This window comes from Hyla sarda, chromosome 3 (genome assembly GCF_029499605.1).
Source record: "Hyla sarda isolate aHylSar1 chromosome 3, aHylSar1.hap1, whole genome shotgun sequence".
NCBI lineage: Eukaryota > Metazoa > Chordata > Amphibia > Anura > Hylidae > Hyla > Hyla sarda.
Window position 1 is genome coordinate 175,217,384 of NC_079191.1, and position 24,637 is coordinate 175,242,020.

The 24,637-nt window shown below is 41.2% G+C and overlaps 1 protein-coding gene across 2 annotated transcripts; it reads right to left on the minus strand.

Moving 5' to 3' along the window:
• Window positions 1–1,160: 1,160 nt before the first annotated feature.
• On the minus strand, window positions 1,161–18,586 carry COPS7B (COP9 signalosome subunit 7B). Of its 2 annotated transcripts, none has more exons than XM_056565535.1 (7): window positions 18,400–18,586; window positions 10,687–10,870; window positions 9,910–9,985; window positions 6,076–6,164; window positions 5,212–5,414; window positions 3,268–3,373; window positions 1,161–2,052 (listed from the first exon to the last, which is right to left on the minus strand). In XM_056565535.1, exons 2-7 carry the CDS (start codon window positions 10,846–10,848, stop codon window positions 1,894–1,896), a joined length of 795 nt encoding a protein of 264 aa, XP_056421510.1. In that variant the 5' UTR covers window positions 10,849–10,870; window positions 18,400–18,586; the 3' UTR covers window positions 1,161–1,893. The 2 variants fall into 2 exon arrangements, with proteins under 2 accessions (XP_056421510.1, XP_056421509.1); XM_056565534.1 differs by having other exon boundaries at window positions 18,395–18,580.
• Between the last annotated feature and the right edge of the window lie 6,051 nt (window positions 18,587–24,637).

Consider the following 24,637-nt stretch of genomic DNA (forward strand, 5'->3'; position numbering starts at 1 on the left):
AGTACACATTTACTATTTGGTTATTATTTTTAGTCAGATAGCCATAGTGAGATCATAATTGACGCCCCGGAAGAAGCCATTAGCGCGAAACGTTGGGTGGTGTTGGAGGTCCTTCTTGCTCCCACTAGGTGATATTTTGTATCCCCCTAGCACTGCATTTTATGTATGTATAGTCTTTCTACTTTTTACTGCAGCGTCAGTGGGCTTAGTATGTATACCGTTGTATGCTTGTTCAGCTTTTATATGTATTTTGATTCACTAAGCAGACCTCCTTTTCTGCATTTTTGCAGATTCGTCTGTTATCATGTCCTCTTAATTGGTTTTAAATGTATGTTCTTGTGATGCAGCTATGTTCAATAAAATTTATACGCTATTTTGATCTATATACGCTTATTTCTCTTTGTTATCGTTAGTCTCAATGCGTAGGATCCTATACCTTGGGCACTTCTTGTTTGTTTTCAGATCATAATTGACCAACTTAATTTGGAAAAAAAATACTGACAAAATCCTGTGTGTACACCCAGCCTTAACATGATATCGTTTTCCATCAAACAATGATAATAAAAAAAAATAAAGAATAAAGAATAAATTGCATTTAAATGTTGCTTGCAAGCCACCACTCCATAAATGGTCCAATAAGATGTGACATTTCTACAAAAACTATTAAAGATGTGATGTAGATTTGTAATTTTTTAATAATTATTTGGAGATTTAGAAGCACAGCAAGGAAACAGTGTATCATCAACAAACTGGCTCCACAATACCCGAAGTAAATGGCAAGTACGGGATTACTGCAGAGATGTGGATCCTCAAATTGAAATATAGGATTGGGATTCCCAAAATACACACGGTTTAAAGAATCTGGAGTTATGTTTAAGATGCAACAAGAGTTATGTTCCTATGAATAATTTTCCGTCGTTTTTTGTGACTTTTCTCAAAACAGCATCACATACAAGTGCTACATTTTACAACTCCTTAAAAAGGGGTACTCCACTGGCTAGCGTTCGGATCTAAATGTTTAGAACGTTGTTTTCGCGCTGCGAGGGGTCGGCCACGCCCCTCATGACGTCATGGCCACACACCCTCAATGCAAGTCTATGGGAGGGGGCGTGGCAGTCGCCACGCCCCCTCCCATAGACTTGCATTGAGGGTGTGTCAATGACATCACAAGGGGCGTGGCCGACCCCCGCAGCGCAAAAACAGCGTTCAGAACATTTAGTTCCGAATGCTGGCCCCTTTAAACTTACTTCCAAAGGCCATACAGATATAGTTTGCTACACGAAGATGCACATGGCATATGAAGTATTCTCTCTTTTCCTGTCTCAGCCAGATCTTATATAGCTCTTCTGCAATTCATGAACTGGCCTCAAATACATGGCATAACAATAGCAGGCAAAATGTCTCATACAAGAAGAAAGAAAATACAATCTCCTCGAAAAATAACGCTATAACAGGGTGCATTTAAGAAAATAGGAAAACTTACTGTACAGATCTCTCCCTACTGCACATTTTAAATCTCCAGAGAGAGAAAGAGATGGCAGGACCAAAAGTCACCTAGGATTTTTTAACCACGCAGCAATAAGCAACCATTTCTATAATCCTCTCTCTGACAGAGAAGCCTACTGTGTACTTCACTGACCGACAACAGACCTCTCCAGCAGAGAGATGGATCCACAAACTTATAGGCAAAGTGTCCTGATCTGCATGGACAACAATTTGAAAACCAAGCTGGGTCTCAGCACTAATAGGTTTACTGTCCCTCCTAGCAGGCAGGGTCTCCAAAAGGTTTTGGATGGAAAGAGGCTCATACAATGGTGGTGTGTGGTGTAAGTCTGTAAACAATCCAGGAGCAGTTGTAAGCCACCTGGAGCCCCCTCCATGTTTTCAGCTTCATTAGTGGCGACTGGAGACCAGACCTTTAACTTTTGACATCTTCTTAGTAGGCTGTCGCTGCTCAGCCAGAGGGGGTCCTTCTCGTTCTGCAAGATGCTGGTCAGTGTCCTGAGCAGTTGAGGAAGCTGTGGCTTTCAAAGTTTTTTTTATATTTGTCACCTGGAAAACCCAAGGAAGAATATGGTTTGGCAAATTGAAGAAAAACGTTGCTGTTGTATAGCGGATACTCAGAACTAATAAATGCAATTTGTTATCACACCGATATAAAATACTTTATCATTTTGATTAAAACAACATCTGTGAATAATACATAACATTTTCTAATATGGGTTGATAAATGACTTTGTGTGTATGCAAAGAAATCTCCTGCCTTACAGGATAAGGGTAGGGTCACAGACTGCGTATTTGCTGCTGTGTATTTTCGTACCGATTGAAGTCAACAGGTAGCTAAATCAGTTGCGTATTTTGCTACCTATTGACTTCAATGGGTAGGAAAATGAGCAGCAGCAAATATACAGCAAAATAGGTCATTAGTCAGATGTCACAACTGTCCTTTGTGGTGTATATGTCACTCACAGACTATGATGGAATGTGTTTAACAGTGAGGTCATGAAAAAGCTCACAATTTGTTAGTTTCAATATTAGTTTATGGTTGACTGATGCCAATTATATACATTAGGTAAAGAGGAGAGACAGCACCGATCCAATCAGCATGTGCAGGTGATCATCCGGGAATGCCAACCCGGAAAGGCATACAGAAGTTCAGGGTGGATACAGCACCAAATAGCTGAGGACTCAGGCTGGTAGATGGAACAAGATTTTATTTGCCATCCATGTGCCAATTATATACATATACATCAAGAGCTTTTCAGAGAATTTACACATTTCCGTAAAATTGAGACAAAAAAAAAATACCTGTCAAGCCAGTCTAACTTTTAGACATAGTTTGGCACTGCAAGAAAGATATCTGAAGAGTGAAGTTCAATAATTCCGATATATCACATGTGGATAGATTACGCCCTCTGCTGGCTTTATGCAGAAATACACATGCCACTACTGTCTAAGTGTATATTGCTCTATTATACAAAAAACATGTAAGTGGTTTCTTATTACAGCCGCTTGAACAGGCAAAGATGCTGTCCTCATCAGCTATGTGTAATCACAAGTATAGACGATAAATGCGTCTTCTCTATGTTTTCTCAGCTGTAGAAAAACAATGCCTGTATGCAAACAGTGAACCCACATATATCATAATTTAATATATTACGGCTGCTGGAACTACCGCCTCAGAAAAAGATAAAATACACAACAGTTTTCAGAGATATGTCATATTCTCTTATATTCCCCATCTTACAAACTACAGATTATACTTACTTCTGTTTCTATTTGCTGCTGTGTACGGTTGTGGTTCTCCTTGTATTGGTTTGCCCTCAGCACTTGCTGTTCAATTCCCATTAAAACTGCTTCACAACCATCACACCTGGAACAACAGGATTTTGAGAGGTCACGGGCAAGCACTTAAAGGGGTACTCCAGCCCTAAGTCATCTTATCCCCTATCCAAAGGATAGGGGATAAGATGTCTGATCGCGAGGGTCCCGCCGCTGGGGACCCCCACTTTCACACATTCAGCACCCACCTCTGGGAGCTGCACACAGCGCTGCAGCCTCGGAGTCTGCCGGGTCACAACTACGGGGCAGGAGTATCGTGACATCACGACTCCGCCCCATGTGACGTCACGCCTTGCCCCGGCAATGCAAGTCTATGAAAGGGGGAGTGACAGCCCTCACACCCCCTCCGATAGATTTGCATTGTGGGGGTGGGGCATGACGTCACACAGGGCGGAGTCGTGATGTCACGATACTCCGGCCCCGTAGTCATGACCCTGCAGCGCTGCGTGCAGCTCCCAGAGGTGGGTGCTGCATGCGTGATAGCGGAGGTCCCCAGCGGCGGGACCCTCGCGATCAGACATCTTATTCTTTATCCTTTGGATAGGGGATAAGATGTCTTAGGGCCGGATTACCCCTTAAAGATAACTGCATTAATGCAGCAAAAGCAAAATTATTTTTACCATACTGGTTGGCTTTATCTTTATCTACACACCAATCGAAAAATTTTAAATTTCCCTATTTACTTATCTATTGGGAACGGTAATGTGTAAATTAAAAGTAACTACAGTTTTCCATGCACTTCATTTACTTTAAAGGGGTTATCCAGACAATTTTGGTAAGGAACCTCCTGCCGTCCTTTCAGCTGATCGGGACACCACAGTGATCCCAATCAACAACCCTGAGCTAACAGGCAGTTACTCTCAGGACTTTTAGATGCAGCGATCAACTTTAAACAACTGATCATCTGTCACTCCTAGATAGTCCATAAAGAGCAACTGCACGCATGCTAGACCCCTTTTCCAATTTAAGAGGTTATCCAGGGAGCAAAAATAAAAATAAAAAAAATAAAAAAAAGGTATTACTTTTCCTCTTTGCTCCCCAGAAGCATAACTTCTGATACAGTGGCCACTGGGGACCCCCGCAATCTTTCATGCAGCACCCCAGCTGATGATAGCGGGGTGCTGCATGAAAGATTGTGGGAGTCCCCAGCAGCGGGACCCCCGCGATCAGGCATCTTATCTCCTACCCTTTGGATAGGGGATAAGATGTCTCAGGGCCGGAGTACCCCTTTAAACAGAAGTGGACAATTAATTTCAGTACAGGATTTAATCTGGGGATAGCTAAATTACCAAGAATAGGAGGTTCACATGAAGACATTTGCTCTAGTGCCCCCATAGTAGTGACAGCAGCCATGATTGCTTGCTGCTTCTCCTGTCTACCCAACTCCAAGATTGGTGTGAGACCTGTGTTTGTGAATACCTGTGGCCAAGAATCTTAACTCCCTGTAAGATTCTTTGGTGATCATGGTGAAAAAAAAACAATGAAACATAAATCTATGAAGGGGAAGTTTTCAAACAGCTTTGTGACCTAAAATCAAGATCTACTACTAGCCTAAGAAATTATGAGTACAGTTACATTATGATCTACTTTTTGGCTTTCAATGTCTTAAGAGTTTCTAGAGCAGCAACAAATGTTGCTATATTAAGTAATACTTCAGAATCTTATACCTTCTAGCTCCCCAATTTATTTTTTAATGTTAGGCAAAAGTGGTAGACCTATGAAAGCTCAGCTGCCAGAGTGTCAAGGTAAAAGCCACCCGAGTAGAAGATCATATTAGATATGGAAATCGGGTAAAACTAAACTGTTGATACAACTAGATAAATTTGAGCACTTAATGCATTCATTTCACTTTATAGAGTAGTTCCTTACCACTCCTGAAGAGTTTTCACAATGCTACTTATGTCCTTCTTGGGAATGTCCCGTCCAATGCAAAAGTCAACTTCTAGTACATGATTGCGTTGATCAAGTTTGCCCTGAATGATGTCTGTGTAAACTGCTTCTATGATTAAATCCTCCAACTCGCGGAGGTTCCTCATGTCTAAATCTTTCAGCAGCACAGAGTATGGAATGCACTGGCAAGTAAAAAAAAAAAGGAAGAATTATCAATAAATAGCAAACATATTAATGCAAATAAACTGAGGTCCAGTCCCCCCCCCCCCCCCCCCCCCTCAAAACACACACTATACAACAATAGCAGTAACCAGTAATGCTTTGGCTGGGTTCACACTACGTTTTTACAGTACGGGAACTGGACCCAGCCCGTATCCAATTCATTTCAATGAGCCGACCGGAGATTTTGTGACCGTTAGGTCCGGTCAGAAAACCGGATACGGGGCAAAAATGAGCCGACCGGAGTCACCGTTCGACTCCGGTTGGCTCATTGAAATGAATGAGATACGGGCCGGGTCTGTCTAGGATATGGGAGCGCCAGGTTTTCGCTCCCCCCAGCTGGATCCTGTTCCCATCCTCTAAAAATGTAATGTGACTCCAGCCTTACTGACAATGTCCAACTGTCTATACAACCACCCATTTAGATCTTGTAAACCAAACAAATGTGTGTGCCCTAAAGCAGACTGATCAAATAAAACAAAAGATGCAAACATCTTCATTACACCTTCTAATGTAAAAATGTACAGATTTTTATCTCAGTGGATTATTGCAAACAAATCTACAAGAGCACTAGTGTTGTATGAGCCCTATAGAACTTCCATCTGCACATCTCATCCACATTACCTTCATCCTGGATGCAAGGCTCACAATTGTTAAGTGTTTCAGCTTGTTTTTCTGTACAGCCGAAAGTTCTGGCAAACTTTCCTTTAATGCTAGGGAGAAAAAAAACACCCTTTTTATAAACATGGTTACAATATTATGTTTTAGGAAAATGTACATTTCTACATTCTATTTAAAGGTCACAAATCTAAATTTCATTCTCACCAGAGGTTGCAATATAAAGGCTCCTGAAGGCTTAAAAGCGTAAAAAGTCCAGCACTTAGGGTGTCAATCAAGCCTTAGTGGTTGGGAGGAGAGCGGGGGCAGCGTGACTGTATGCTGCTGTATTTCCCCCCAATGTCTACTTACCCAGCACCAGGAGTGGTGATTAATGTTTTTAGTTTTTTTCTTCAATAGTGTGGCATTTGTAATGGTAAGTAATGGGCACAGCAGCGAACATTGTGTGCTATTGCTACCAGGTGCTGGGGAGGGCTTATAGGGATAAAGTGACCTGACAGGTTACTTTAACCCCTTAAGGACCAAGCGTTTTTCTGTTTTTTGCACTTTTGTTTTTTCCTTCATACTTTTTAAAAATCATAACTCTTTCAATTTTGCACCTAAAAATCCATATGATGGCTTACTTTTTGAGCCTCCAATTCTACTTTGTAATGACATCAGTAATTTTACCCAAAAATCTGCAGAAAAAACATCATTTTGTAAATTTTCGGGGCTTCCATTTCTACGCAGTACATTTTATGGTAAAAATTACACTTTATCTTTATTCTTTAGGTCCATACGATTAAAATGATACCCTACTTATATAGATTTGATTTTGGAAAAAATCATAAACTACATGCACGAAAATTAATACCTTTAAAATTGTCCTATTCTGACCGCTATAACTTTTTTTTAGTTTTCTGCGTACGGGGTGGTTTGAGGGCTCATTTTTTGCGCCGTGATCTGAAGTTTTAATCGGTACCATTTTTGTTTTGATCGAACTTTTTGATCGCTTTTTATTTCTTTTTTTATGGTATAAAAAGTTACCAAAAATACGCTATTTTGGACTTTGGATTTTATTTGCACGTACGCCATTGACCATACGGTTTAATTAATTATATATTTTTTAGTTTGGACATTTACGCACGCGGCAATACCACATATGTTTATATTTTTATTACGTTTATATATTTTTTTTATATGGAATTTGGGAAAAGGGGGGTAATTTTAACTTTTTAAACTTTTTTTTTACATTTTTTATTTTTTTTTTACACTTAGTCCCCTTAGGGAGGAATGATATGATTCCTCATACAGATCAATGTGGTTCAATAGATCAATGTGGTTCCATAGAACCACATTGATCTGTGTGCTCTGCGCTCGATTGATAAAGCCTGGCAGCTGGACCAGGCGTAATCAATGGGAGAGTCGGGCTACCTCTCCGGCTACCTCCACAGTGGATCACCCCCCCCCCCCAAATCTGTAGAATGGGGCGTCAAACCTTCCATTAAAATAGAGCAGTGGGACATGCATGCTTGCTGCCACTCGTTTTCTAAGAGAAAGGCAGAAACAAATGGAGCAGAGACATGCATCCAGTGCACACCCCCCATGATCTGGTGACTAGGGAATATCTTTGCAATAAGGGAAAGATGGATACAAAATATGGATATAAATTAAAACCACTTTATAAATAGTCTTCAATAAAAATTATCTATCATTTAGCTGCTACTCCAAAAAAGATAAGTCCATCAGACTGAATGTCTGCTCTGTCAGGGTTACAGACAGCAGTGGGGTGTTGCTTTTCAAAGGTGCCCATAGCCATTAAAATGTCTGACCAATCCACATGTGGCTCTGCAAGGACACTTTGTTAGCAGTAATTAATTTAAAAAAAGCATCACAGCATGGAAGGGGTTACAATGAGCACTAAACCACTTTTGCTGAGATTAGAGCAAAGCCTTTACTTATTTTTCAGGTACAGTAAGGATCCTCTGGAGGATGGAGACAGGGTTACGCATTACAGGTACACAGTCCATGCTTTCTCCCCCTCTCCTGCACATAGCACTTGATAAACCCCACCCCACTTACTGTGTTCCCTCCTGATCTGCCTGTTACTTAAGACAGACTAAGCATAAGACAGTGGACAGCAGATTGCAGGTAAGTGGGACACCTAGTGGACATTTTCTGGGGTAAGGAGTAATTTTTGATAAATGAAGTGATTAACAAAAATGTTAGGAATCACATAGGCTGTCAAATTAATGAAAGCTGTGTGAAATGATAGTGACCATTTTAAACACTGCTCAGAAATCCTGAAAGGAGTATTTTAACTATGCTGAAAATACATACTGTGACCTCTGGCGTCCAAGAAAAATAAAAATCACTTTCACTAAAACCACCGTATTTTTCTGGCGTATAAGACGACTGGGCGTTTAAGACGAACCCCCAACTTTTACAGTTAAAATATAGCGTTTGGGATATACTTGCTGTATAAAACTACCCCTCTAACGCGATGTACGGTACCTTACCAGTGATTGGCTGGTTGTGATTCTCTGCCTCTCAGATCTCGCATATACGCCATATACTTCCCCCCCCCACACATGAGGTTGTCAGCATAGTTCCCCCCACGAGGTTGTCAGCATAGTTCCCCCCACGAGGTTGTCAGCATAGTTCCCCCCCACATGAGGTTGTCAGCATAGTTCCCCCCCACATGAGGTTGTCAGCATAGTTCCCCCCCACATGAGGTTGTCAGCATAGTTCCCCCCCACATGAGGTTGTCAGCATAGTTCCCCCCCACATGAGGTTGTCAGCATAGTTCCCCCCCACATGAGGTTGTCAGCATAGTTCCCCCCCACATGAGGTTGTCAGCATAGTTCCCCCCCACATGAGGTTGTCAGCATAGTTCCCCCCCACATGAGGTTGTCAGCATAGTTCCCCCCACATGAGGTTGTCAGCATAGTTCCCCCCACATGAGGTTGTCAGCATAGTTCCCCCCACATGAGGTTGTCAGCATAGTTCCCCCCACATGAGGTTGTCAGCATAGTTCCCCCCACATGAGGTTGTCAGCATAGTTCCCCCCACATGAGGTTGTCAGCATAGTTCCCCCCACATGAGGTTGTCAGCATAGTTCCCCCCACATGAGGTTGTCAGCATAGTTCCCCCCACATGAGGTTGTCAGCATAGTTCCCCCCACATGAGGTTGTCAGCATAGTTCCCCCCTACATTGGGTTGGCAGTATAATTTCCCCTTCACATTAGGTTGGCAGTATAGTTCCTCCCACATTAGCTTGTCAGTAAAGTTCCCCCACATTAGGTTGGCAGTATAGTTCCCCCACATTAGGCCTGCAGTATAGTTCCCCCCACATTAGGCCGGCAGTATAGTTCCCCCACATTAGGTTGTAGTTTCCCCCACATTAGGCTGGCATTACAGTTCCCCCCACATTAGGTTGTAGTACCCCAACATACATACAGCCTTCAGCCATATACAGTGTATGGCTTGAGGCTGTATGCCTGTGTACTGCCCCACTTCAGTGCTCTGATCACCAGCAGAAAGGTAACCGAGACATCCTTGTGTCCCAAAAAGATCTTTCGGGACACAGGGATGTCCCGAATGTGACGGGGAAATAAATCTCGGCAGGGACGCCCGGGGTATGGATAATCCATACCCCGGGCATCACGGCCGACTGCAGCACCCTCCCTATAAGACGACACCTGGCGTATAAGACGACCTGCGACTTTTGAGAACATTTTCCTGGGTTAAAAAGTTATCTTATACGTCGGAAAATACAGTAACAACTGGAAAATATTAGTCAAACTAATTTTTTTTATAAACATTTCATTTCAGTACAATATTAAACAACATTAATCTTACCAACGTAATCTGGATATGTCCCATAAGCAAACAAATTCAGGAGCTGAAGGTACCCAGAATGCGGGCCATCTGCAAGCTAAATGGACAAAAACACACAGATATCAGGTGTGGGTAAACTGGCATGTTAGAAATCAGCTCAGCATTCTATAATAGCAGTTATGTACAACCCATCTGTATTCACATCTTTTAAGGAGGTTTTGTAACTTTCAAAATGGGTATCAGCCAAATGAATACTAAAAGTAGAAGTGTCCACACATGTAATACACATTGGCCTCCTGTCATTAATACTGTTTAATGAATATAGTGCCAAATTGGCAAGTTTCTTTATTTTAAGGGCACTTAAAAAAAACTAAAAAGGAACAAAAAGTGATTTGATAACATTGGTAAGGTTTGTTTCGCAAGCTTAGACAGCTACAGCAATTAAGACTGACTAGGAGTTGTGAAAACATGTTGACTGTAACAGCAACTAATTGTAACATTATTGGCACCTATATATGATCTCCATGAAAACAAAACTGTAGGAATTCCCAATATATAGTATTTATCTTAGGAAATAAAGTACAGACCAATTATGTAGTTCTTATTCATGGCTATGAAACATGTAAACAGTACTGTATTAAACTATCCATATGCAGAAACAAAAAAAAGTTATGGTACCATAGCACACCATGATGTATGTAAATGTGGTAGTGGTACATCTTTGCACAGTATATTTGAAGGTATCCTAATAGGCCACTATAGGGTGTACAGGTGCTTTTACTTAGGGATGCCTGTTACCTCTTGTACTGTGGGTAAATCTAGAAGTTCTCCAAATACGTAAACCCCGGGAGCTTCTAATACTTGGCTGATGAGGGCTGGAAGAGCTGAACCTTTAGTCCCTTTGGCTAGTAAGATGAATTGCTCCAGAAGACTACTGGAAGGCTTCTGTTCTCCAGCCATACTACTACTAGAGGTCTGAGAGCTGTAAAGACAAAACATTAGAAGTCACAATGAGGGGATATTACCAATGCTTGTACACTAGTTTTCTGTCACACAAAAATCTCAAATTTGTGCAAACCTGTGCTGTGTTGTGCCCCCTAACTTTTTAGAAAGAGGGAAGGGCTTGTGGCATTTACTATAATTTACACCAGAAAAATGTAGCTGAAATCTACACAAGTCTTTACTGAACTTGCCCATATAAAAGATGTCATTAGAACTATGCAAGAGAACAATGAATGGTTCACATGTTCCAAAGTTATTTCTACCTGGATATGTGGAGGGGATGCTTTCTAGGATGTTCACATGGAATTTTGCAGCAGATATTATGTGTTGGTAAGTCAGTGACAAAATCTGCAGAAGAAAATCTCCTACAGAAAATCTTAAAAAAATAAATAAATTTAGCTGCTGAAAATCTGCCATGGAGAGCCCGCCCCCATTCAAACTCAGAGCAGGAAACAGGCTGAAAGTTCGTAATTAAATCCACCCGTGTAAACGAGGCCTAAGTCAATTATAAAATCTAACAGTACGTTCACACGTTCATATTTTGGTGCTAGGTAGCAAAATCTGCTTCAGAGAATCTGAAGCAAACTATGTACGTATGAACACACCAGCAGGGTACATTCACAAGTGTGTATTTTTGCTGCAGATCTGCTACTACAGATTTTGCTGCCCATTTACTTCATTAAGTAGCAAAATCTGCAGCAGAAAATACGCACATGTGAACATACCCTCAGGGCTCATTCACACAAGCAGATTTTGCTGCACATTTTAGTGCGGATTTTCAGCTGCTTATTTTCTACAGTTTTTTTTTGTCTGCTGCTTATTTTTTGCTGGTAAGTGAAGGATAAAATAAGCAACAGAAAATAAAAAGCAGCAGATCAGCTGCAGAAAATCCGCACAAAAATACACTCGTGTCAATGAGCCCTTTGGGTACATTTACATGTACAGGATTCTGCAGCTGATTTTGCTACCTACTGACTTCAAACGGTAGCAAAACCAGCTGCATAAAATTTGCAACAGATCCTTTATGTGAGCATACCCCTTAGGTACATTCACACGTAAATAATCTGCTGTGGAAATTCCGCTGATGATTTTCTGCAGGCTCAATAAAGCTGATTTTCCTCAGCAGATTATGTACATGTGAATGTAGCCTTCAAAAGTGTTTTTACACATTAAAAAAAAACTTACAAAAAAAGAAAACAACCTAGAATTCTAAAGTTGTCCTTTTCACTAAACAGACAGTTTTTCTTAAAGTGTACCTGTCGTTAGCAAAAACTTTTTATATAATGTAGATAATAACAGTATGGGGGAGATTTATCAAAACCCGTCCAGAGGAAAAGTTGCTGAGCTGCCCATAGAAACCAATCAGATTGCTTCTTTCCTTTTTCAGAGGCCTTTTCAGAAATGAAAGAAGCGACCTGATTGGTTGCTATGGACAACTCAGCAACTTTTCCTCTGGACGGGTTTTGATCAATCTCCTCCTATATGTATATTTGTAATATACATTGGTTAAAAAATATGTATATTTTGTGTAAAAAAAAAAAAAAAAAAAAAAAAAAAAAAAAAAAAGTAGCCCTGTTTGTCCTCAGCGCACGGAGCCCTGATCAACTTTGATTGCTGCATTTAAAGGATTACTGCCAGACATCAGCCCGATCGGCGATGTCCGGCATTAGATGTGGATCCTAGTTATGATAACAACCAGGACCCACTGGGTATGATGCGCGCTCACCTGCTGAGCACGCGTCATACAGCGGAAGCCCGCAGTGGACGTACATATACGTCCATTTGTGGGAAAGGGTTAACCTCACAGATGCCGTGTTCAATACAGATCACAAGATCTGCAGTGCTTTTAATGAATTATCTGATCACCGCGGGGGGGGGGGGGGGGGGGGGGGTGATCAGATTATCCAAAATGGTGAACACATGTCCCCTCTCATGCCTCCATCCGTCCTCCTGGCGTCTTCTTCTCTGATCTGCCTTTCAGCAGACCAGAGAAGAAGACCGATGATAATATTGATCAGTGCTATGCCTTTGTATCGTACTGAACAGAATTAGCGCTCTAATAAGTGCTTTAGATAGTCCCCTATGGGGACATAAGAGTAAAATAAATGTGAAAAAAAAGTAAAAAAAACAAAAAACACAACATGTGAAGCCCCTCCCCCCAATAAAAATTAAGATCCCCTTTTCCCTATTTTATAAAAATAAAATTACGGTAATAAACATATTTGGTTTCTGCACATGCGTAAAATGTCAAAACTATTAAAATATAATGTTACTGATAGGGACGGTGAATGTTAAAAAAAAAATAAAAAATAGCAAAAAAAAATCTGAAATTGCTGCCTTTTGGTCACATCATGTCCCAGAAATATGAATAAAAAAGTGATCGAAAAGTCACATGTATGCAAATGTGGTACAGATAAAAACTACAGATCATGCCACAAATAATAAGCCCTCATACAGCCCTGTATACGGAAAAATTAGAGAGTTAGAAGGGTCAGAATAAGGTGACTTAAAACATACTGATTATGTTTAAAAATCTTTTTTTTTTTTTTTTTAAGTAGTACAATAATAGAAAGCATGTAAACATGGGTATCATTTTAATCATATTGATGCACAGAATAAAGAAAACGTGTCATTTTTACTGTAAAGTGTAGTGCATAAAAACAAAACCCTTTCAAAAGATGCAAAATTGTGGATTTCTTTTCAATTTCCCCACAAAATATTTTTTTTGGTTACGCCGTATATTTTATGGTAAAATTTTAAAAAAATTATTACAAGGAACAATTGGTCATGCAAAAGACAAAACAAGCCCTCATATGGGTCTGTGGATGGAAAAATAAAAAAATTATGGATTTTAGAAGATGAGAAGGAAAAAACAAAAACGCTAAAATTAAACTGGCTTTGTCCTTAAGGCAAAAATGGTCTGTGTCCTAAAGAGGTTTAAGGGTTATTCCACCCATAGACATCTTATCCTCTATCCAAAGGCTGGGGGATAAGGTGTCCGATCGCGGGGGTCCCGCCGCTGGAAACACCCTACCCGCACACACAAAAGCCGGCATTCTGTGCTGGGTACTGCTGCAGTCTCGGAAATGCTGGTTTCCGGGACTGGAGACGTTATGTCGCGCCTCGCCCCCACCATTCATGTGTATGGGAGGGGGTGTGACGTTCATCTGTATGGAGGGATTGGTAGAGCATTAACATTCTGCTAATAGCTATTGGAGGTGTATGGGCAGCTTTTTATAGCTTAACTGTCCTCACTTCAAGACCTCATGTCAGAGTCATGTGCAGAAGTCTATATGGCAGCACATGGAATTACAGCCCCTCCATGTGCCCCATATGATGTTTAGTATGACGCTGTATTTTGAATAATTTTTTTTCTAGAGAGACAATGCAGGGGAGCAAACCCACAACCCGTAAGACGTGCCACAAGAGTTCATCTGGCCACATATGTTAACTGCATGGGTAAGCTTATGGCCGTTGAGTCTGTTGAAGTGTGCCCACTATGTTTCATTACAAATGCCCTAAAATAAAGAGTTGTCTGGTAACAGATGCTATTTTACTAGGTTTACCGGTCTTATGTATTGAAATCTTCTGAGTTAGGAAATCTGTTACAATTTTCTAATATGTTTTGAGTGTCAGTTTCCAACATTTACAAGATCTGTTTACTGTTAGTGAACGGAAACATTCTTGTTACGATCCAATGTCTAAAAAAGCAAACATATCCAAAACAGAGCTGGCTACAATCATATTCATACAATGTGATCTAAAGCGGTCAGATTTCCAGGACAAACACAAAAAACTATTAGGCCATGAGAGATGTATAATAAAATGATCACCTCACTGCTCAAAGCAATGTCTGTATGTATTTCCACTGAACCTTGGAAGAAGCCGAAAGGGCAAAACTATGGTCAGGTTGGAACTTGGCTTGCCACATGGTTTTAATATTGATCAACCGGTATATTTAATTCTTGTGAGGATAAAAATGTTTTGTTTTTTAAAGCGGTTTCAGTTTTACACATGTCCATAGTATCCAGGAGAGGAGGATCCTTGGATTTCCTGGAATCATCTTCTTGGAGAATTATAAGGATCAGCAACACATATGTCAACACGTGAAACAACAGCCATTTGGCAACTATCCCATGAAGTTTAAAGTGACATTCCGTGAAGCGGTTCAGTCTTTGGTGGAATTGCTCACAAACATCATTTTGAGTGGCAAGGTGACAAGTTTACTCAAGTTTTATGAGGAAGATATTCTGGACTCTATTCCTAGGCCACATCTGCTCCGATGTTCTGAATGAAACACATACATCGGACTGTTTCTTTGCTATATTTCTTCAGAAGCAGAATTATATTTCTTGTAATATATTTCACGCATTTTAGATTTCATAAACTGGGTAACATTGTAGCAAACTCTGAGTTTTCTCTCAATTTTTTTTCAGCATCTGGGTGTAAATATTTTTTTCATTCCCTGACAGCAAACAGAGATATTAAAAAATAAGGAACTGAAACAGAAAAATAAAAAAATTTTGATTTTTTTAAACAACAGAATTATTATTTACATAAAATAATATAAAGTATAGTACAAATATAAGAACTGATCCACCGTGAAATGCACGGGCACAGAACTTCCCATGGGGACAATGACACCAAGCTATGTAGCACAGTAGTCTATGAAAGATGTGAATAAGTAACAAGCTGACTTGGACTAACAGTGTTTAGGCATTAATATACAATGTGGCTAAATGTAAAGTTATGCATCTGGGTACTTACTTGCATCATATGTCTAAGGCCCATTTCACACTACCATTGTCACCCTGCAAAAAACTCCCATCAGAAAGTCCCTAATACAACCCTCAAAATATCCCATTCATGTCAATGGGATTTTTTAACTATCCTGCAGCACCAGTTATGTCCTGTTATGACTAACGGCCCTTATCTTTGACAGCACAAAAGACGGTGCATGCACTCATTTTTGTCCTGTCAAAAAGAACGGTGGAATATCGGCCGTTAAAATTTTAACATTGAAGTCTATGGGTGATGGATGTTCACAGTTGACATCTGTTAGCGCCTGTTATTTTATTGTCCGTTCTGATCCGTTATTTGTACTGCACATGCTCAGAACATGGAAATAATGGACATAAAGCAACGGACTATAACAGATGAAATAACAGGTGATAACTAGGGATTGACCGATATCGATTTTTTAGGGCCAATACCGATAATCTGTGGATTTATAGCCGATAACTTATACCGATATTCCGGTATAAATTATCGGCTATTTCAGCAAAATTCTGGCTGTGGTGGTGCGGTGGGAGGTGCGGGGCATTATCGGATTATCGGCAAGGTAATTGCCGATACCGATGACGTCCAAAATCGTGAATATCTGCCGATAATATGGGCCAAACTGATAATCGGTCGATCCCTAGTGATAATGGATGGAATATGTCCGTTATTTTTACAGAATGCTCGTTAAAATATTCATCCGTTAGCATCCATTATGTTCAGTTATTTTGTCTATTTTTTCATGAACTCTTTCAGCAGAAAAACGTCTGTCAAAATGCAGGAACATGACGGTGGTGTGAAAGAAGCTTAAGGGGGAGTAAAACTGGAAGAGTCAATGATAGAGAAGGATCTAGGTGCACTTGTAGATCACAGAACAGCATGCAGGCTTCTAAGGCTAGCATTATATTGCCATGACACAGGCAAGGACTTCCAGGACAGCGACATATTTATTGAACAGTCTAATCCATGAACTGGTCACAGTACAAACAGTTGAGGGCTTCAAAAAGGCTTAGATACATTCTTAGAAAAAACAATAAGATTAACGCATATGTAGAAATATATTACATCCCCTCCTTGGTTAAACTTAATGGACATGTGTATTTTTCCAATCATACTATGTAACTTGTATTGCAGGGAATATTGTGAAAGTCGGGTCCTAGATCACATCATCATGTGCTTACCAGCTCTAGTTATGTCTACGTAACAAGCTGGTGACAATCACTCTGCTGCCATAAAATGGTTGTCGGGACTTCTGGATGGCAAATGTGACTAGTTAAAGGGAACCTGTCACCATTTTCATTCTGTCTGAACCAGGAGTCATCAGGGTGGTGGTCCTGATGACATCTCCCCACCCCACCAGACTTGATAGATTGCTCTCTGTACAGTATAGGGAGAGATCCATCAACCAAGGCCAGGGGGGGGTGGTAGGGAGAAGCCAATGTAGAAAGTTGACTAGTGGTTCAGGCAGCATGAAAGTGATGGCAGGTTGCCTTCAAAGTGAAATCTGGCAGCAGTTTTGAGATGACTGGTCAGGGAGGAGGGTAATCTAGTGACGCCTTGCAACCTGCATGAACTAGGAAAAAAATAGTTTTCATGTCCTGGAGTCAGTGTCTTCTTGTTAAAGGACATCTGTTGTGCAATATAACTTATCCTTCGGATAGGGGATAAGTTATAGATTGCAGGGGGTCCCCCAGGATCTCCTGGATGGGGCTGCGGCAGTATACTGGAAAGGGGGCGCTCCTTCCCCGCATGACGTGACGGCCGACACGCCCCCTCCATGTACCCCATAGAGATACATAGAGGGGGTGTTTCTGCCGCGGCTTTCTGCTGGAGACGAAACTGCACTTCCTGCAGACTGCCGTGGCCCCATCCAGGGGGGCCTCAGTGATTGGACCCCCGCAATTTATAACTTATCCCCTATCCTTTGGCTAGGGGATAAGTTATGTTGCGCTGGAGTACTCCTTTAAGTGCCCAGAGCTCTGTCTACCAGACCTCCCCAATCCCTCCTATCAGCTATGATTGGACATTAGAGCTGTCACTCAAAGCTGAGAGGAGGTGCTGAGGAAATTCCATACACAGAGCTCTGGGCACCTGACATGAAGAGTCCGCCTCCTGGACACTTGTCATTGTGGTAGCCTGATATAAAACCAAGATTTGTCTAAAGGTTTCATTACACACATCTCCCTGCCCTCTGTAGAGACTGCTGGCAGGAGACAAAGGTCACCACTGCAAGACTGCACAGCAGTGACATTTTCTCAGGCAGCAGACAATGGAAAGCAGTATACCGCAAACAGTGTGTGTCCAGCTGTTGCAAAACTACAACTCCCAGCAGGCCCGGACAGCCACAGGCTGTCCGGGCCTGCTGGGAATTGTAGTTTTGCAACAGCTGGAAACACACTGCCGTAAAGGACCGTAGATGAGTCCAATAGCTGTACTGTGTGCTGAACTATAGATTCCCCCACTGTTCCTCCTACTATAGGCAGCGGTATAGAATAGGGCTCGGGCACACACTGCTCTCCGTGTGACTGGCCGCACCTCTCCAGCGCCTTGCACGGTCTCCGGTGACTGAAGAGGCCCGCTCCCCGCACTCAGGCCCTGCACCAGTCACTCCAGGCGGAGCAGCCCTGGGCCCGTCCCTTTCCCCCGGTCTCGGAGTAGCACTTTCCCGGACCTCCCCACACACCGCGCTTCACAGCCCGATAACCGGCCCTCCCAACCACAATACCTTACGGCTTCGCTGCTTTGGTCAGGACACACTCTATCCGGCTCTCTGGTTGTCAGGCAGCCATGACAGCGCCGGGTCCGCTCTGATCAATTTCCCCCGGAAACAAAATGCCGGCACTATGGTGCCGCACGGAACCCGCTCCTCGTCATGCTGTCCCACTAGGCTCGGCAGTCAGGGCGGAGTTTCCATGAGACGTATTCGTGTGTTTCATTGTGATGTGTCCTCTCATGTCGTGACACACGCTTCATGTACACGACCTAGTGAAATAACATGGGGGTAATACCCTGACCTGCGCCTCTACCACACTACAACAGCAGGGAACTACAGGGGTGTATATAAGGATGAAGTGTCACAGCCATAACATAGGACGGACTGTGTGACTATAACAATTTACAGTGAATTTTACCAAGAATTATCTACCTCATGTACCCTCCTGCCATTAGGAATTAGCCAACTGTTATATTCAGGGTTCAAGTACTGCAGGAACGCATGGGAACTGGGTTCCTGCACTTTTTACCAGCAGGAACATCATTCTCATTAGGGTGGGTTCACATCATGTTTTTGCAATACAGTTTTTTATCAGGTTTTTGATAATAAAAAAAAAACAGATTCCTCAAAACCTGACTAAACTATCAAAACGTGTGTACAAAGTTTTATCTGTATACAGTTGAAAACCGTATACGGTTTGAAAAATGATGTCCGGTTGCATCCGTTTTTTAAGAAAAAAAACGTATACGTTTTCAACTTTTCACTCCATTATGAATAAAGTTTCACTTGTTTGATTGAAATTCCAAGCAAAAAAACTGTGCAAATTCTAAAACCGTATGGTGAAAACCGGATGGAACCGTATGCACATACAAGTCTGTACGGTTCCCATTGACTCCCATGTTAAAAAAAAAAAACTGTATATGGGTCAATACGCTTTTTCACCCGAACCAAAAACCGTGGTAGGCCACGGTTCTCTGTCCAGAAAAAAAAAAAGCAAAAAACCGAGTGGTTTCAAAAACGGAGACAACTGTATACAATATGGTGCATACTGTTTTGAATGGAAAGTCTATGGCCACGGTTTGCTGTACGGTTGCATACGTGTTTTTTTTTTTGTTTTTTTTTAAACGTATCCAAAAACTGTATAGAAAAATCGTGGTTTGAACCCACCCTTAGCAGGAGTCCTGCAGGACTGGCCCTTGAATGGAAATAATGGATGAGTTCCCTCACTTTTTTTTTCCAGGACTTGACCCCTGATTATTTTAGGAGCCGCCATACACCTCTGCCACTTATTTATCCATTTAACCCCTTATTCTAGCATTTTCGTTTTTTCCTTCTCGCCTTTAAAAAGTCATAACTTTTATTTTTCAATCCACAGACCAATATGAGGGCTTGTTGTTTGAACGCCATAAAAAAATTATAACTTGTGTGGGGAAATTGATAGGAAAAACGCAATTTTGCTATATTACTCATGGAGGATTTTTTTTTTTCTATGCAGTGCACTTTATGGTATAAATGATACATTATATTTATTCTGTAGGTCCATATGATTACAGCAATACCCAATGTATATCGTTTTTCTATTATTTTATTTTTAAAAAAAAGTAAAACATTTTTTTTAACAAAATCTGTAACATTGTCCTTTTCTCACCCCTATAACTTTTTTATTTTTCCATATAAGGGGCTGTATGTGTTTGCATCGATATCCATTTTTGTTTTGATTTATTGATTTTCTTCTGATATATGATGTGACCAAAAATCTGCATTTTTACATTCCCCGTACTGAATCATAAACATATTTTAATAGTTCGGACAATTACTCTTGTGGCGATATAATATATGCTTATTATTTATATTTATGGGGAAAATAAGGGTGAGTGATTTTATTTTTTTATTAACAGAGGAGATTTATATAATTTGAAAAACATTTTTATTTTACCCTTTTTTAGTCCCCATAGGGGACTTATATTTGTAATCACTAGATTGCATTCACTGTACAATGCTATGCTGCATCGGGCAAGATCCTCCTCCACCATTTTAGTATGTGGTAAGACTGCATTTTAACCAAAGTTTTAGTTAAAGTTTAGAGTACTATGAGCATTATTACTATTGGGAAACATTTTCTGATAGGGGCACAATTTTCCGGGAGCAGTTATGTTTTAAGGGCCATGTGTGTGGAAGGCCATATTTGCCACCAGGCACTGAAGGTTAACTGTCTAGGGTGGCAGTGCTGGTCAGTCATTAAATGACATCTGCAGTCAGAAATACAACCCCTATCCACAGAATAGGGCATAAGTGTATGATCGTGGGGGGGTCCTACCACTGGGACCCCCCGTGATCTCCCAAACGGGGTTCCAGCATCGCCACGCCGTGTGCTGGCTAATGTGCGTAGTGTCAAGGTCACAGCTCGACAGACACGCCACACTCCATACAGCTCTATGGGAGAGGTGCTCCTGATGAGGTGGCAGATGGTCTCCTGAGTGATGTCCTCCCAGACATGGACTAAAGTATCTGCCAACTCCTGGACAGTCTGTGGTGCAACGTGGCGTTGGTGGATGGAGCGAGACATGATGTCCCAGATGTGCTCAATCAGATTCATGTCTGTGGAACGGGCGGGCCAGTCCATAGCATCAATGCCTTCCTCTTGCAGGAACTGCTGACACACTCCAGCCACATGAGGTCTAGCATTTTCTTGCATTAGGAGGAACCCAGGGCCAACCGCACCAGCATATGGTGCTTAAGAGGTCTGAGGATCTCATCTCGGTACCTAATGGCAGTCAGGCTACCTCTGGCAAGCACATGGAGGATGTTACAGGCAGCAGAATGTTCTCCACGGTGTCTCCAGACTATGTCACATCTGTCACATGTGCTCAGTGTGAACCTGCTTTCATCTGTGGAGAGCACAGTGGCAAATTTGCCAGTCTTGGTGTTCTCTGGCAAATGCCAAACATCCTGTACAGTGTTGGTCTGTAAGCACAACCCGCACCTGTGGACGTTGGACCCTCATACCACCCTCATGGAGTCTGTTTCTTACCGTTTGAGTGGACACATGTACATTTGTGGCCTGCTGGAGGTCATTTTGCATGGCTTTGGCAGTGCTCCTCCTGCTCCTCCTTGCACAAAGGCAGAGGTAGTGGTTCTGCTGCTGGGTTGTTGCCCTCCTACGGCCTCCTCCACGTGTCCTGATGTACTGGCCTGTCTCCTTCTTGCCACAGCTTACATTGATGTGCCATCCTGGATGAGCTGCACTACCTGAGCCACTTGTGGGGGTTGTAGATTCCGTCTCTTGCTACCACCAGAGTGAAAGCACCGCCAGCATTCAAAAGTGACCAAAACATCAGCCAGAAAGCATAGGAACTGAGAAGTGGTCTGTGGTCACCACCTGCAGAACAACTTCTTTATTGGGGGTGTCTTGCTAATTGCCCATAATTTCCACATGTTGTCTGTTCCATTTGCACAACAGCACTTGAAATTGATTGTCAATCAGTGTTGCTTCCTGAGTGGACAGTGTGATTTCACAGAAGAGTGATTGACATGGATTTACATTGTGTTGTTTAAGTGTTCCCTTTATTTTTTTGAGCAGTGTAGTTGGATGTATTTATAGTGTACAAAAATAACAGAAATAGGATTATTTTATTCTATTCAATCAATATCTTTCTAAATATCTATTACATTTTAACATTTAAAAATAGTAAAGAACAACCCGCATATTTTGTTACTGACACATTATATACTGAAGTGTTTTGCTGTAAGCACCAGAGAGAGAAAAAGAGAACAGTTCTGTAGAGGGGACAGTATATTTTTAGAAGAACATGGACGTCAATATTAGGGCAATGATAAAAAAAAAAATGTCTATTGTTGTAGATGTCTGTTTCACCTAACAGGCAAAATATTGAAGGTTTCTGTCCTTTAAAGGGTAACTCTCATTAAAACTAATTTTTGCTATTGAACTCCTTATGGTAAATAAAAAATATTTCTAATATACTTTGTTAAAAAAAAAAGTTTTCTATGTTTTATTTGTGCTTAAAAAAGCTCAAGAGCACATTTTCCCCCCATCTCATTCACAGACTTTGGACCGAAGCCCAAATACAGAAAGTGCAGCCTGGAGTGCTGAGGGGGGGTGTCCAGCCTTATCCAATCATAGCTCCTCTCACACTTAACTGCCATATGCTGTTGGTTGGACACACACCCCTCAGCACTCCAGGCTGCACTTTCTGTGTTTGGGTTTCGGTCCAAAGTCTGTGAATGAGATGGGGGGGGGGGATGTGCTCTTGAACTTTTTTAAGCACAAATAAAACATAGAATCTTTTTTATTTACCATAAGGAGTGCAATAGCAAAAATCTTTTTAATGAGAGTGCCCATTTAAGGCTGGGTTCATTTGTAGCTAGTGTGCCGGGCATATACTTTATTATGAAAAGAAATGGTTTGGCAGTGTACATTTTGGATGCTTTATCTATACAAGTGATCTATACAGTGATCCCTCAACTTACAATGGCCTCAACATACATTGGTTTCATCATACAATGGTTGTCCTGGAACCAATTAATATTGTAACTTGGGGGACCACTGTACATTTGTTTCCTGTTTCACCTAAGAAAACTTCAAGGCCAGGAACAATGATACACAACTGAGGCATCACAGATATTGGCCTAGAGAAAAACCGTGTGGCCCACTACTGTACTAATATGATCTGTTAAAATCTGTTAAGATCTACTGTAAATTGATACTGACAAATTTGTATTGGATTTATAAAAAAACGAAACAAAGACGCCATGACCTTTGCTAAGACAGCTTCAGTGTTACTATGTCTATCCCATACTAAGGGAGGAGGAAAGAAAACACTTATACCCACACAGATTGTTAATCACATATACAATGGATTTCATGTGATAAAATATTTTACATTCTGTCATTGGAAGAAAGATTTAACCCAGGAGTCAGAAAAAAGCATCCAGTTCATGTGGCTGTAGGATAACATTGTCTGTCTTCTCCTTTATTTTTGGGTTCCTCCTACGTGGTAGATACTGAACTGTTATAAAAGATGTGACATCTGTAGTATTGGGCCTCATGCATCTGAACCAATGATGGTCCATCCCGGGTACAAGAAGCCAAAATATCACATCCATGGAAGTCTATGGCCCAGATTTATCAAACTGCGTGAGAGAAAAACTGAAGAGATTTTTCCACAGCAACCAATCACAGCTCAGCCAACGAGCTCTGGTAAAGTGAAAGCTGAGTTGACTCATTGTTTGCTGTGAGAAAAAATCTCTCCATTCTTTCTCTCCCACAGTTTGATCAATCTGGGCCTTTGAGTCTATAACATGCCTATAACTAAATATGCCGGCACGTGCGTATGGTCCCTAGTTATGTATATTAATGAACATAATGGCGCTGCTTGGCAATGATTGGTGTACCAGCTCTTATCTGCAACAAATGACATGCCCTATGCCATTTCTCTAATGTGCACCCTGGTCTTTCTTCTCTGGACTATTTCTTACTGCTTCAGCTCTGGCAAGCACTGGCTGAGACTTATATGGCCAGTGTGGTTTCTCTATTGGATCCCCCTCCAATCACTGCCAGGCACTACCTAAAAGACAGTGCTCCTTCCCTCCTGTGGTTCCTGAGCAATATTATAATTTATACAAGCGAAGGTGTCCCATTTTTCTGACCTGTTCCTGACTTCATCTCTGCCTAAGCCCTCTACTCCTGTTTTGCTTCTCTAGTGTTTGACCCGGACTGTTGACTATGCCTATCTCTGCTAGCAAGCTTGTTCCAAGCTTCTGATAACTGCCCCACTGTTATAACACTTTGGTTTAGTGAAAGAACAATGAACAATACACCTACAAAATCTGGTTAATAAAGTATGGACAAATCAATCAGGTAGAAATACTTTATTTTTATTAATAGTTAAACAAAGAACATAAATCAGTAACACCAAGAATTCCATAAAAATATATACACAATAAAGACAAATTAAAATACAAAAAGGGAGATAAAGCCAAGGTAATTTTGTATTTGGAACAAAGAAATAATATTATTGCACACAATATCACATAAATATATAGCACCAATCCAATATGAGTATATAGCACCAGTATAATACCTTATGTATATACACAGCTAGTGTTTTAATAACAAAAAGGTACTCAAGCAAAGTGCTTAAATTGATATAGCATACTACAGAGGACCTCTCAATATAGAAAAATATACACTGATCCTGATACCTGTATGTAGACCTATGACAAACTCATTTTATT

Excerpts from the sequence above, each read along its gene's own strand:
- COPS7B (XM_056565535.1), bottom strand. The coding sequence starts at position 10,848 with ATGGCTGGAGAACAGAAGCCTTCCAGTAGTCTTCTGGAGCAATTCATC. Across the intron at positions 9,986-10,686 it reads ATTTACCCACAGTACAAGAG|CTTGCAGATGGCCCGCATTC; the intron begins GTAACAGGCATC and ends TTGTCCATTTAG. Across the intron at positions 5,415-6,075 it reads GCCTTGCATCCAGGATGAAG|TGCATTCCATACTCTGTGCT; the intron begins GTAATGTGGATG and ends TTTACTTGCCAG.